General features: G+C 37.3%; 1 protein-coding gene across 1 annotated transcript in view; it reads left to right on the forward strand.

The window, feature by feature from the left end:
* The window catches only part of Bmt2 (base methyltransferase of 25S rRNA 2 homolog), a 49,624-nt gene that overhangs the window by 27,923 nt on the left and 6,662 nt on the right, over positions 1 to 15,039 (forward strand). Inside the window, exon 3 of the mRNA XM_040728563.1 lies at positions 3,493 to 3,663. Coding sequence (XP_040584497.1) covers positions 3,493 to 3,663 — 171 coding nt within the window. The remainder of the gene's footprint in view (positions 1 to 3,492; positions 3,664 to 15,039) is intronic.

Genomic DNA, 15,039 nt, shown 5'->3' on the forward strand with positions numbered 1-15,039 from the left:
CACCTCCTGCCCTCCCTTGCCTGTCCCCAGCCCACCCCCCATTCATTCCTTCCACAGGGTAAGGGCTCCCATGAGGGGTCAACAAAGCCTGACCCATTAAGCTGAGGCAGGACCAAGCCCTTTTCTCCTGCATTAAGGCCTAGCACAGCATCCCTCCATAGGGAATAGGCTCCTACAAGCTAGTTCATGCACCAGGGTTAGATCCTGGTCCTACTATCGGGGGCCCCTCAGATAGACCAAGCTACACAACTGTTTCCTACATGCAGAGGGTTCCATGTAGCTGGTTGTCTGGAGTTCATGAGCTCCCATGAGCTTGGTTCAAGTGTCTCTGTAGATTTCTCCATCAAGATCTTGACCTCCCTTGCTCATATTTTCCCTCCTTCTTCTCTTCAACTGGATTTCTGGAGCTCTGTTGGGTACTTGGTTGTAGATCTCTGCATCTGGGTTTTATCAATTACTGGATGAAGACTCTGATGACAGTTAGGGTATTCACCAATCTGATTACAGTGGAAGGCCAGTTCAGGCACCCTCTCCACTATTGCTAGGAGTCTTAACTGTGATCATCCTTGTGAATTCCTGGAAATTTCCCTAGCACCCGGTTTCTCCCTAACCTATAATGGCCCTCTCTATCAAGATGCCTCTTTCATTGCTCTCCCACTCTGTCCCTCCCCCAACTTGACCATCTCATTCCCTTATATTGTCATCCTCCGTTCCCTCCCCTTTACCACCCTGCTCTGCCCCCAGTTTACCCAGGAGATCTCATCTAATTCCCCTTCCCAGGGCCAAGAAATGGCACAATGGTTAAGAGCACTGAGTGTTCTTCCTAAGAACCTGGGTTCAATTCCCAGTAACCACATGGCAGCTCACAACTCCCATCATAGGGGATCTAATGCCTTCCTTCCTATACCCCGCATGCATATTTTGCACAGACATACATTCCAGCAGAACACCTTTATCATAAAAATAAATAAAAAATAATTACTTTTAGTTTGAAGTATATTTTGTTACATTTTAAGATAGCTATGCCTCCTTGCTTCTTGGAATATTTTTTCCATTCTTTCATTTTAAGATGGTACCTATTTTTCAAGCTCAGTTTCCTCTAGAAAATAGAAAGATGGATTTTGTTTCTTACTCCATTCAGCTAGCCTATGTCTTGATTGGAGAATTGGGATGATTGAGTTATTGTTGAAAGGTTTGTGTAGCTTGCAATCATTTCATTGTTTGCAGGTTTGTGTTCTTAGTTGTGCTTGTAGTTCATTAACTATAGCTTTGTTTGTTTTCTTTGTAGAATCGTGGCTGTATTTAGTCTCTCATCCTTTAGAACTGTTGCTTCCACTATTCTGATTAGTTTTTAGATTATTCGAATTGGATATGATTCTTTTTTAGACTGTTTGGATCAAGGAAGTTTTCTTTCTCCTTCTACTGTGGCAAATAGTTTTGCTGGTTAGAATAGTCTAGGTTGACGGACAGCTTTCAAAGTTCTCATTGAAAAATCAACCGTCACTCTCATGTTTTTTCCTTTATGTGTAACTTTTGTTGTCTTTCCACTTTCACTTTTTTTCTTTGTTCTATATATTAAGTGTTTTAACTATGATGTGCAGAGCTTGCATTCATTTTGTTGCAATCACCCATAGGGTATTTTTTTTTTCTGATCTTGTCTATTTGTTGCTCTGGGCACTGTGTGTGTGTGTGTGTGTGTGTGTGTGTGTGTGTGTGTGTGTGTGTGTCTTTCCTTAGTTTGGGGAAGTTTTCTTCTATGGTCTTGTTGATGATCTGATCTATACCATTAACCAATGATGCCCCTCCTTATAGTGTCTCACATATCTCACATGTTCCTTTCCTGTGCTTTAAATTTTTTTTAATACTCTTTACTTGTTTGATCTAGACCCTCTACCCTAACTTTGCGTACTGATATTCTGTATTCTTCTTGATTATTTCTATTTGTAAGGCTTGCCCCTGAGCTTTCTATTTGTGATATTGAGCTTTTCAATTCCCTCTTCATTTCAGTTTGTGTTTTCTTCAATAGTTTTTATCTCTTTATAGACCTCTGTTTTCATATCCTGAATTACCTTCACCATATGGCAGTGCATTTGTTTTCTTAAACATCACTCTGATATTTATTGTTATCCTCTTGGAGTTGAATGAAGTATTTGCTCATTCTTCTTTAAATTACAGGAATTTTGATAAAATATATAATTCTTCTAAATTCTGTCATGGGATTCGTCTAGGTTGTTCTCAGAGCACTCTGTAGGACTAGTGAGTTTGATATAAGACATTTGCCTTGCTTTTGATTTTGTGAGTTGACCTAGGCATGTGAGCTTTCTCGTTGGTTTGTGTCTGATGTGAGAATTGGGCCTGCCTTAGACTGAGTTACTGCGGGAGCTGTATGAGTAGAACTAGGCAAGGTAGAACTGATGATCGGGTATGAACTGGACCGGGCAAAGGTGACTCCTCACCACAGGTCTGGAGCTACGACAGTGGGTATAGAGATTGCAGTGGGTACAAAGAAGACTGGAATAGCGAACGAACATCTCACCAGTCAAAGATGGATCAAGAAGAAGGCAGATTCAAAGCCTGACAAGCATACAGAAACTAGGGCTGTGGGTGTGAAAATGACAGCACACAAGGTGAATGATGGGATAAGACAGAACTCCTCATCCAGACAGCAAAGGTGGCACCTGATTGACAAAAGGGGTCAGGAATCACATCTTGCAAGTATGGAGCTAGGCTTGTGTACAGATAGCATATAGATGATGGAAGGGATAGCAAATAGAGAAGCAACTTACCTAATGAGGATGGCTCAGGAATGGACCTGTTTAACATTTGCTTTTTCAATAGTAATGGTTTTTGAAATTGTAATTGCATTCGTCAGGGCTCTTGAGGGGAACAGAACTGACAGAATAGAATGAATGAGTCAATCTACTAAATACATAATAAATAAATAAATGGGATTTATTGGAGTGCTTTACAGGCTTTGTCTAGTTAATCCAGCAATAGCAGTCCTACCAACAAAAAGTGCATGATCCAGTCTTGTTCAGCCCACACGGCTGGGTGTCTCAGCTGGTCCTCAGTGTATGTCAGGGTCCTAAAGAAGCAGGCTTTAATACCAATGAAGGGTGAGCCAGGGAGCCCAGGGGAAGCAGGCGAAGAACAAGTCTTTCTTCACTGCCCTTTATACGGCTGCCAGCAGGAGGTGTGGCCCAGATTTAAGGTGGTTCTCCTACCTCGGGAGGTCTGCATTGAGGGTGCATCTTCTTACCTCAATGATCCAACCAAGAAAAATCTCTCACGGGTGTACCCAGACACTTGTTCACATGCAGTCAAGTTAACAAGTAGCCATCGCTGTAATATTTGACCTTTTTAAAATGGAACCTTTTCATTTGAAAATTTGCCATTTTGAATAATGAAGATTGATTTTTTTGTTGTTTTTAAATTTTATTTTACTTCATTAGATCTAATGTTTTAAAACACAACTTTTTTTTTTATTTTTAGTATATGCAGAGAGTATTTCCAAAATGGTGGGAAGAGAAAAGCACTTGAGAAAGATGAAAAAAGAGCTGTACTCGCCACTAAGACCACTCCAGCCTTAAACGTGCACGAGTCTTCTAAACTTGAAGGTCATTTAACAAACCTCAGCTTTACAAGCCCTGAATTTATAACTGAGTAAGTATACTTTGTCTGTTTCAGTCAGCATATCCCTAGGTAGCAGTGTTAATGTGAACAGTGCAATAGAATGGTTTACACAGTGTAAAATAGTGTAATAGTCAATACTCAGTAGCAGGCCATTTATTTTTTGCTCTGGTATATGTACATTTGAGAAACGAAAATTTATAATATTGTTAAGTAGATTAAGTATAGGAAAACTTAGTGTTTCTATAGTATGTTGTCCTTATAAAAATGAAAAAAGTGTGGTTTATTAAATGTTACAATGACAACTATTTGTTGTGACAATTAAAGTTTTTATACCAATACAAAGAATCAAAGTAATGAAAGCCAATTAAACTGTTTCAAGTATTTAGCCACTAAGAAATAACAAATAAAAAAAGTTAATACTAGCCAACCATCATCACCATCATGTTTTTGTTGAATTGGAAATGTGCATGTTGGTGATATATATATATATATATATATATATATATATATATATATATTTCCAAGTTCATGAGTATTGTAGTCCAGTTAATCATTAGTATAAAACTATTTATGCATCTTATTGTCAGAGTAAATTTTGGTGTCATGTAATATTTTATTAATTGCTTGAGAGTTGTAGAAACATTCTTGATAAATGGTAGAAGCTAATAACAGCAAAATTAAATGCTTAAGTAATTTCAGGACTATTGATGCTACCATAGCATATCTTTGGTTACTCTGACTGTATTCTGTGTTGAAAGTATTACCTAGTTATGAGTACTTTTATTTAAATGAAACCAACACGCCATTGATTAGTTCACTAGAAAAGAGCAAGTCATTTTTAACTTAAGGTTATTGCAAAGCTTATAATGACTTACCAAACATCTTGTGCCTTAGAAGCTAAAGTATTTTTAAGTTGTTGGCTAAGGCTATAGCTTAGAGATAGAGCATTTGCCCAGCATCTGTGAGGTCCTAGGTTCAATCAGAAAATACTGCCAAATAAATAAAATGTTGCTAAGGATAAACACTCATAGCTACCTCAAAACAGGTAGCCATGAAAAACATTAGCTCTACTACATGGTTCTCTATTATATAGTTCTAGCTATATGATTCTTCAGCTGTAGTCTCTGAGATTCCCTTATATACTTCTGTCATATTTTTCATTCATTCTTTAAACATATTTTTTTAAAGTGTCTAAATCCTTTTTAAATTTCTGTTTTTGAGATGGGATCTTGTTATTTTTCACAGTTGACCTTCAATTCCTGGGTTCAGGCAATTCTTGCCTCATCCTGTTTTGCTTCTACATTTTTCTTTGCATATTTTACGGTGTCTTGTTGGCATCTGATCATTGCCCATAATGTAATACAAAACTTGTCATTGAGGGTTTTCGCCTAAGAAGGGGGTCGAAGAATAGGACCTCTGCTTCTGCCTCTGTCTCTGTCTCCCCCTCTCTCCTTCCCTCTTTCTCTCCCTCCCTCCCTCCCTTCTCCCCTCCTCTCCTGCCTCCCTCCCTCCTTCTCGCCCTCCTGTCCTACCTCCTTTCTTCCTTTCCTTTGTCTCTTTTGCTTTTCTCCTAGATGTAATTGATCTTTTGTGGTTTGTGTATGCTGATGTCTATGTTACTTCTTTTTTAGTTGCTTATTTTAAGTATACCTGTATATCCACAGCTGCATGATTAAACACTGATAGAATATTGATTAAACTGTGGTGATATATTATATATTATATCACCACAGTTTAATATATATAATATAATGTATATATTATATAATATAATATTTATGATTTATTAAAGCTTGCCTTTGGATCCAGAAAGCAAAGCCAGCCTCAAACTATAGAGATCAGGCAGTGGTGGACACACCTTTTATCCTAGGACTCAGTATTAAGAAGTAGATGGATCTGTTAGTTCAAGGCCACATCGACTACACAAAATTAATCCAGTCCTAAAAGAAACAGCTCACACAAATGTGATCTCAACACCTCGGATCACATGCTTTTAATCTTAGCATTAGGGAGGTATATAAGACAGGAACAGGTCTCAGAGCTGCCATTCATTCTCCAGCCATGTCGAGGAGAGCAAAACAGTCTGAGTGAATCTGAGGAGCAGTGAAGTTGGGAGCAGTTTGAAGATCTCCCCTTTGATCTGAGCTGAGGTAGAGATATGAGCTAGTGGCCACCTGCTTTGCTTCTCTGAGCTTCAGCTTGAAGCTTGAACCCCAATACCCGTCTCTGGGTCATTTATTTATCATGCTGTGTGAAGCAGTGATAGAAGTTGTTTTCAAATACTGTGGGCCAGGATGACTTCAGTGTATGCGCTGAGTGAGGGGGCTGAGGGCCCTCTACACTGCCTTCTAAGCCATGGTCTTGTGGAGGGCTTATCTAGTGCCTCTGTGTTTACTTCGGTTTTCAGGGTCTTGCTGCTAAATTTCTGGTTTATCTTTAGTGCGAAGCTCAGCCTGACCAAGACTAGCATATCAATGTAAGACTAGCATGCCTGTTGACTGTCCCTGCTTGTTCCAACCCAGTTTACTTTGTTCACTGAGAATATGCTATAAAAATTTCCACCCCACACTCCGATCCAGTTCCACTCCATCTAGCCGTAAAGTTGCTGCAGCTTTACAGCCAGCTATCTCCTGGAGGAATCTGAGGGTTCCCTTTGATGAAGCAGGTAGGGCAGAAACAAGAACAGCTCCAGGTAGCATAGCACAGATGCTCAGTGCTCTTAACCTTCATTCAACTTCTTTTCATGACAGACATTCTTCACCCTACTTGCCTCTCCATTAAACCCCTTGGAATGTTTATTTTTCACGACTTTGTCCAACCTCATAGGTATTTGTTGAAGAATAGATTTGTTGATGTGTTTAGTTGCTTTTCTCATTGCTGTGATAAAATACCTGGTAAAGTGATGTAAGAAAGGACCTATTTTGGCTGCAGTTCAAGGGGACAGTCAGTTCTCTTGATTAGGGCAGACATGGGCTTGAGGACAGTGCTCTTCTGCATTCCCATTGGGAATCCGAGAAGGATGAATGCTAATGCATCAGTGAGCTTTCTGTCTTTACTCAGTCCAGAACTCAACTTGGTACTGGAGTGCAAACAGCTTAGATGGGTCTTCTCATCTCAGGGACTCTAATGTAGATGACCCCTCCAGGAATGCCCAGAGACTAACCTGATCTCTACTCTTGGCAATCCCCTGTAGACAGGTTCAGGGGCTTGTTCTCTAGGAAATTCTAGACACCACCATGTTGACAGGCAACATTAACCATCACAACCAACCTTTGACATGGTCCACTATAAGTTGTAAAGGGAAATATAGTTTCTAGTATTTAAAGTATTTCAATATGGTTTTTAAAAGTCTGGAATTTATGTTATATGACATTAAGCATTGAGTGACTTTCCCGAAGATGACTCTGCCTAGGTATTTTTTCTATCCTAACACTGTAAGAACTAGGACCCCAACATTCAATTATATGACTATGTGGGGCCCATCCTCATTCAAACTACCACACCAATATTGTTTAACCTTTTTTATATATTTATCATAGTGCTTATATCATATTAAAAATTGCTATTAGAGATTTTCCTGACTACCAATACAATGAAGATATGAAAATGTATGTGAAGATTATAAATAAAAGGGAAAGAGTCCCTCAAACCTGGTTATATCTTAAGTGCACTTCTTCCCAAGCTTTCTGTAAGGCATTCATGCATTTTTTTTGGGCAGTAAACACTATGTCCATGTAGAACTTTGTAAACTCTTTCTATGCTAATAAAACAATCTTTTTGCATAGTATGCCTCATAAAAATTTCGCTGTTGTGTGTGCCTCAAAATAATTGTCCAAATCTGTTAGATATTAAGAAAAATACATGTCCTATATGAGTATCTGTTACTAAATACATTATGTATGAGAAAAGACGATATGATTATCTACCTAGGATGGCTATAGATGGTTCTAGACTCTTGCCCATGATTGTTGAGTTAAATTCATTTGCCCAAATTTACCAGCATTAAGTGTTTTCATGCTTTTGTTTTTTTCTATATTGGCACTAGAATAAATTGTCAATCCCTTGTATTAGTATATAAAAATATTAATGCAAATGTGTGCACTTGAATCTAAATGTAAAAGTTCTCATTTAGTTTGCTGTATGCTAATTAGGTAAGTTTGTAAATACCTACTCAGGACACTTAGCAAAATTATCAAGATAGCAGTTCTGATTTAAAACAATGAATTTTTGAAAATTTAAAGCCAGTTCTGCCAAAATAATGCTTAAGTAAAAATCTATGTCATCATCTTCCAAGCTTATCTTGGTTAAACATACATGTTGCAGATTTTATATGTAAGCATAATGGAAATAATTACATTTACTTACTGTATTCCTAACAGTTGGGAAGACAATTTTTTCCTTTTTTTTAGTAGTTGCTTAGCTGGCTAATATCTAACATACTGAATCTGCATAAATAAATAGACAAAACATTGAACTGCCTTCCAAATACTGTCCTTATACATATAGATAAAAAAACAAAATAACCAGAAGCAACTCAGAGAGAAATGGTTTATTTAGTTTCCATTTCTGTGTAACAGTCCATCACTGAAGTCATGGCAGGAACCTGGAGGTAGGAACTAACTCAGAGGCTGTGGGGGATGGTGCTAACTGACTTGCTCATGGCTTGTTCAGCCTGCTTGCTTATAACATCCAAGACCACCTGTCTAGGAGTGGAACTGCCCTCTAGAGAGCTGTGAACCTGCCTACATAAATGATTAATCATGAAATGTTCTCCCCTGCCCCAGGCTTTCCCACAAACAAATACGTTGGAGAGATTTTTCTCAATTTGGATTCTTCCTAAATGACTTTAGCTGGTGTTGACAATCACAGACCTTCACACCCATCATCAGAGAAACTTCTTATTAAAATGGGTGGTGGCTGACCCACAGTTTCACAACTGGGCAAAGTACAAATAATAAGTCACTCTGTAGTGCTGAACCCCAAATGAGACTTTGTTAGATCACCCCCTACCCACAAGGCTTAAGGATCAGCATGGAAGATAGAGCAGGACGATTCTAAGAACCAGAGATCAAGGACTGTTGTCAATGTTTTCTGGATGTGACAGGATGATTGTACTCATAAACTCACAGCATCTGTGGCTGCCTGTACAAGATCAGCACAAGATCAAACTAGTCAGCATTCCAGCATGGGTGGGTTGAGACACTCACAAGGGCCTTTATCCCAGAGAGCTGTTGACAGTTGATGACTGCAGGTGGAAAGCAAGTCAGTTTTTCTTAAGGAGCATGGCTTTTCTTAGGTTATCCACCTACCAGTACATGGTCCTATGTCTGTGTACATCCTTGCAGCAGTAACTGAACTTGGTGGCCTATAAATTTCTTGGTATGTTGGTTGTTTGTTTGTTTGTTTGGTTGGTTATTTTGAGATGGGGTTTCTCTGTATAACATCCCTGGCTGACCTGAAATTCACTTCGTAGACCAGACTGGTCTGGAACTCACAGAGATCCTCTTGCCTCTGCCTCCCTAGTGCTGAGATAAAAGGCTAAATGTGCCTTCTTAGTGAGACTTTTAAATCACTTAAACATTTTACTAATCTCAGGCTTTAAGATTTTAATATAACTCTGTGAACTGTGTCCCCAGCATCATATAGGATTACTGCCTGAAACAAATCATTACCTTGGTTACTGGAAGTTAATGTAACTTGATCTAATGTAAACACAAAACTAGTGAGACCTTACACAAAACTATACAAAGATAATTCAAGGAATGGAGTCTTCAGTGTTTTCTTTTGAAATAACAAATTGCTGTTTTTGCCAGTAAAATACAAACTAAGTGGCTATTCTTGGCTGTAACAACTAAGATGTCATTGACCTTGAGATATTTGTACAATTTTAAGGGTGACAGCAAATTTTATTGACTTGAAGTTCAATTGGGAGGTTCCTAGTAGGCTAATAGCAATCTTTAAGTGTGATGGTTAAGTGGAAAGGTTAAGTGAGAAATACCTGGAAATGCAGGTTGAGAGTTCTACCCAGCTGACTGCAGCACATATTAATTATGTACCTCTATGTGTAGTGACCTGTTTTTTCATTATCCTGAACCACCTAAATAAATATTCTAACGTTAACACATTAACAGAACTGTAAGACAGAATAGACCTCAGGCTCCTGCCCAGATGGTCTTGTGGGTTATAGAATTAGGTTGATGGAAGAGAAGATGTAACATTAAAGTCTTAATCATCACATACTTATTTCCCCATGAGGACCATTTTCCTTTGTAATCCTTATTAATTAAATTTGAAGTTTAATAGTTTCATATGTGTGCCTTACGCCTTCTGGTTGCTTTCACCCCACTCTCTCTTCTCCCTCCTTCCCATTTGCCCTGTCTCTTGCAGGTATTCTTTTCCTACATTCATGTCTCTCCTGTCTTTTTGTTTTCCTTGTTTTCTTCTGGGGATGACTGGGGTCATCTGTGTGGACTTGAGGTTGGAGCTATGTTTTGGGTCCTGGTGGGTCCACACTGCATACAGGACTGAATTTAATCTATTCAGAACTATACCTTAGTTATTGGGGAATGATAGTTAAAACTACTTTGAGGTTCTGCCTCATCCCAGATAGAATAGCTATCATCAAGTAATCTGACCAGTGCCAGAGAGGACATGAGAAAAGAAGAACCCTGATTCATTGCTAGTGGGTTTGCAAATCAATTCAGACTTTATGGAAATTCCTCAAATTTGTATTTAAAATTTTTTATTTAAAATTAACTGCCACATAACCCAGCTCTTCTACTCCTAGACATATACCCAGAGTATCCATATCCTACCACAGAGATATTTTGTTTATTGCTCCTCTATTTACTATAGCAAGGAAATAGATGTCCCTCTAAAAGAATCAATAATGAAAATGTATGCATTCAAGATGAATATTGTTTAGCTATAAAGAAAAAATGAAATCATGAGATTTGCAGTAACAAAGTGGACTGAGCGTGCATATTGAGTGGTCAGCCAATTTGAAAGCAAATATCCACATGTTCCCTCTGGTGGAGCACAGCCTATAGGTAAATAACTGCTAGGTGTAGGTGTAATGTAACATTTAGAAAAGAAACCGAGGAAGGCTAATATTATGCAAAGACAGAGGATGAAATTCAGGCAATAGGGCAAGAGTTGTGAAAGAGAATACAAAGTACAAAACTAATTGGTTTTCTAATCTCAACTGTGTTATAGGTATTTTGTGTGTGTGTGTGTGTGTGTGTGTGTGTGTGTAGGAAACAGGCACAAAAATAATAACTGTTTGAAAAGATTCAGTCTGAAAAGTTTATAGTTGAAGAGCAGAAAATCCATGAAAAATTTCCAATCATTTAAAAGAGTAGTATTTGCTAACTAGGTAATGTTTTCTTGCTGTCTGCTAGGTAACAGGGAAATCAGGAAAAACAAGTGTTAAGATATTTAAAAAGAAAGTGTGATATAAAGGAGATGAATGTATGTGGCGTTACAGGTGTCTTAGTTTATGTTTAATTTCAGCTATATATTTCTCTATTGCCATTTTTTGGTTGTTAAGTAGTACACTTAGTCATTTGCAAGTATATGGTTTTGATAGGGATTGAAAGCATCATAACTTAGTGGTTGAAAACCTGACAAGCCTACCTGAGGCCCCGAGTTCAGTGCCCAACACTAACCAAAACGAGCAACAGAAAACAAGGTACTTTTCACAAAAACAATCTGTGCTTTGTTGTAGATAGTACCAATGGTGATTTGGTAGAAAAACTAATTTTTGTTTTAACTTGAACTGCAATTCAAGTTAAATGAAATTAAATCAAAGTTTCTGAGTATAATTACATGGTTTAAAAGCCACCCATTCTGGAATGTAAAAATAAAATTACTAAAAATAAATAGATATAATGCCAAAAAGCTATATCACAGGTTGGATATCTAAATGGTTAGAAACATCAGTGCTTTAGATTTCTGATTTCTTTTAAAGGAATTATATACATATCCAACAAGATAGATTAGAAAAGGAAGCCAGGTGGGACATCAGGTTCATTTTTTTTAATGACACATAGCCTAGAATTAATTGTTACCCTGTGTGTAACAACATTATGCTTTTGACTAGGACTCACCATGTAAGGTCAGTTGTGGAATTTTCCACCTAAGGCATCATGTCCAGGGTGCAGTGATTCTCAGCTTTAGGAGCATTTCAGGGTTATGTTTTTGGAGTAGAGATGCGCTTCATTTTCCATAGTGATGGAAACACTGGAACAGAATGGTTTCCCTTGGCGAAGAGACTAACCTGCTCTGTGTACTGGTGGCTGTTTTTATGCCTGTGTTTCTGGAAGCCAAGCATGGAGGGACAGGCACTCTGCAGTGATGAGTTCAGTTCATGAGCTTTGCAGTCTCAAAAATGTCCTGAAAAGTGGTATTTATAAGGGTTAGGAAATAATAGGAAAGTTAGATGGCTAGAAGAAAAAAATTTCAAAAGAAGAAAACTAATTATATATCATTGTTTAAACAATAAACAACACGTTTCTAATAAATTGTGCATAATTTGTAATCTAGTGCATATTTTGGAATCCATGAAATTCATGATAGTTGACTTTAACTTTCAGTTATATGCACACTGGATATGAATGATACTGAGAGGTGGACAGTTTTCTGTTCTGAGTAGTACTCATAAATTTTACTGTTTCTATTAAGATGGCAAATAAGCTGCTATCTTTGACATTGTTCCAGTTTTCAAGACCTACAAAAACAAGTTTCATTTGCAGTGGTATGCAGGGAGAAACACAAATTCCAATTTTCTTTTTTTATTTATTTTTGAAAATAGATTTTTTTCATTCAGTATATTCTGTTGATGGTTTTTCTTTCCCAATTCCTAGCATATCTCCCCAACCACCCAAATCCACAACCTTTTGCTCTCCCTCTTATTAGAAAACAAATGTATCTAAAATAATAATAATGAACAGATAAAAACAAACAGGAACAAGGTAAAAACAAATAAGTAAACAGAAAAGAAAAAAGAACCCAAGAAAAAGTACAAGAAACACATATAGACTCAGAGACACACATATTTGCAAATACAGAAATCCCATAAAAACAAAATCAGAAAACATAATAATATATAAGCAAAAGTAGTGTTTGAAAACCATACACACACACACACACACACACACACACACACACACACACACACTCCCTCCAAAAATACCATTGAGTTCATTTTATCTTGGCTATCTCCTGTATCTACTGTTGGGCATGGGCCTTCCCTTAATTGTGGTTTAAATACCCAGTGAGCATCTATTGGAGAAAACCAATTTTTCCTTTGCAAGCAGTTATCAGTTGGAGACAGTTTCTAGGCTAAGGATGGGGACTTGTGTCCATTTCTCTCCCAACTCAGCACTGTGCCCCTATCTGGCTTAGACTTGTGCAGGCCCTATGTGTACTTCCACAGTCTGTGAGCTTATATGTGCCTCAATCCTGTTGGATAAGAAAGTCTTGGTGTCCTCCATCCCTTCTGACTCCTACAGTCTTTCTGCCTCATTTTCAGCAGAGTTCCCTGAGCCCTGAGGGGAAGGATTAGATGGAGAGATCCTATTAAAGACTGAGTTTTCTAAGGTCTCTCACTCTCTACACTTTGTCCACTAATGCATCACTGAATTTATGAATTCTAATCTTCAAGTATTTTATTCTGTCTAATAAGATCACTGCTTTGCTTGCAACCTTGCTGTTTTGAAAAAATAGTGTTAACATTGTATTGAAGAAGTTTGAAAAGAAGGGAAAAATCAAGTAAGGAAAACATACATACATATGAAAATACACTCCCAGTTCCCAGTTATGTCCATTTCATGATTGCATTAATTCTGGTATAGCATGGAGATGAATTGAGGCTAGAAACAGAAAAAAATTAATATTATTCTTCTCTTGTATTTCTTGTTACCCTAGACTATCTTTTCAGTCTGTGTACCATTCAGTAAGGTGAAATGCCTGGGAATGCTTAGAGTAAGATGCAACTCCAGAAACATTGCAAGTGGTTCCAACGAGATGAAAAATCAAAATGTTGAAAAATAAACTACTCAAAGTGCTCTTCTTAAAAAAAAAATGCTGTTTTGTTAAAAAATGATCTAATGTCAGTATCTACTATTTAGCTCCTCCCCTAATAGTATGATAGTTGATCCAGTTTTACTAACTTACATTTAACTACCCAGAGAGAACACGACATCAATTTAAATAGTTGCTTTGGAACTAAAAGTTTAAAACACTTTATTTTTTTCCAATTGCTAGGAACCAAATCCTAGTCATTGGGCATGATAGGCAAGTGAGCTACATTCAGCCTCAGAGAAAAATATTTTTATGTTTATCATGTTGGAAACCTTAAGATACAGGTTTAGATATATTAATTTTAAAATATGGCTGTATGGAAGGAGAGCAACTGTGTTGAGGAAAACAATAAATAATTTATGTATAGGCATATTAGTGGTAATGTCAGATCTATACATCCATAAAAATCACCAGTGTTCCTGCTGACTAAGCCTCCTTTCAAGAAATTGTATTTATTAAGTCATAGTTCAGACTAACTTTGGGGACAAGGAAACAACAACACATAATAGTATGCAAGAAAGAAACTAACAGTAGGCTTCCACTATCATTCCTCTGTGGTTTGAATTCCCTTTTGTCCCCTTGGTAATCATAATAGATAAGAAGTTCAACTGTCACATACAGAGATTATATTGAGATTGCACTGTAGTCAATGTTTCTCAAAAAAAAAAAAAACAACCAAACAAAAAAAAACAATAAATGGAATGTGCATACATACATAATACAGTGAGAAGAATTTATTTGAAGAAATTGTCCCCCATGGATACAGGGTTTGCCTGGTTTGTAGTCTGTCATGAAGAGCTAGTATGCTGTGAACCCATGGAATAGGAGATGCTAGAGATGAGTGTGCAATCATTCTGGAGGCAAAATTTCTTTTTCTTTAGGCAGCTCTATCTTTTTCTCTTAGCTTTTAACAGATTGGATGCAACCTGTCCATTTGTAGAGGGCAGTCAGCTTAACTCAGAGTAATGATATAAATATTAATCTCATCTTTAAAAAATACCTCTATGATAGCTACACTGGTATTTGATCAAATATCACAGATGAATTGAAGTTCTGATACTGCTTTCTCACACTGCCTCATAACTTGGTGTTATTTCTAGTTTTAGCGTGAATCTTTTTGAGTTTCATTTATAATACAGACCTATTGTTAACATACAAAGAAAAACATTATGCATGCTTCATTAAGTATATAGCTTTCATAAGTAACTCACTGATGTATAATGTTATTAATTTGAAATTTGTGATTATTTGCAGCTCAACAAAAAGAAATAGCAAATATGCTGAAAATAGAAAGTAGCCCAACAGTCTTATAGCCATATATCA

Source organism: Mesocricetus auratus, unplaced genomic scaffold (assembly GCF_017639785.1).
Source record: "Mesocricetus auratus isolate SY011 unplaced genomic scaffold, BCM_Maur_2.0 Super-Scaffold_100019, whole genome shotgun sequence".
Classification (NCBI taxonomy): domain Eukaryota; kingdom Metazoa; phylum Chordata; class Mammalia; order Rodentia; family Cricetidae; genus Mesocricetus; species Mesocricetus auratus.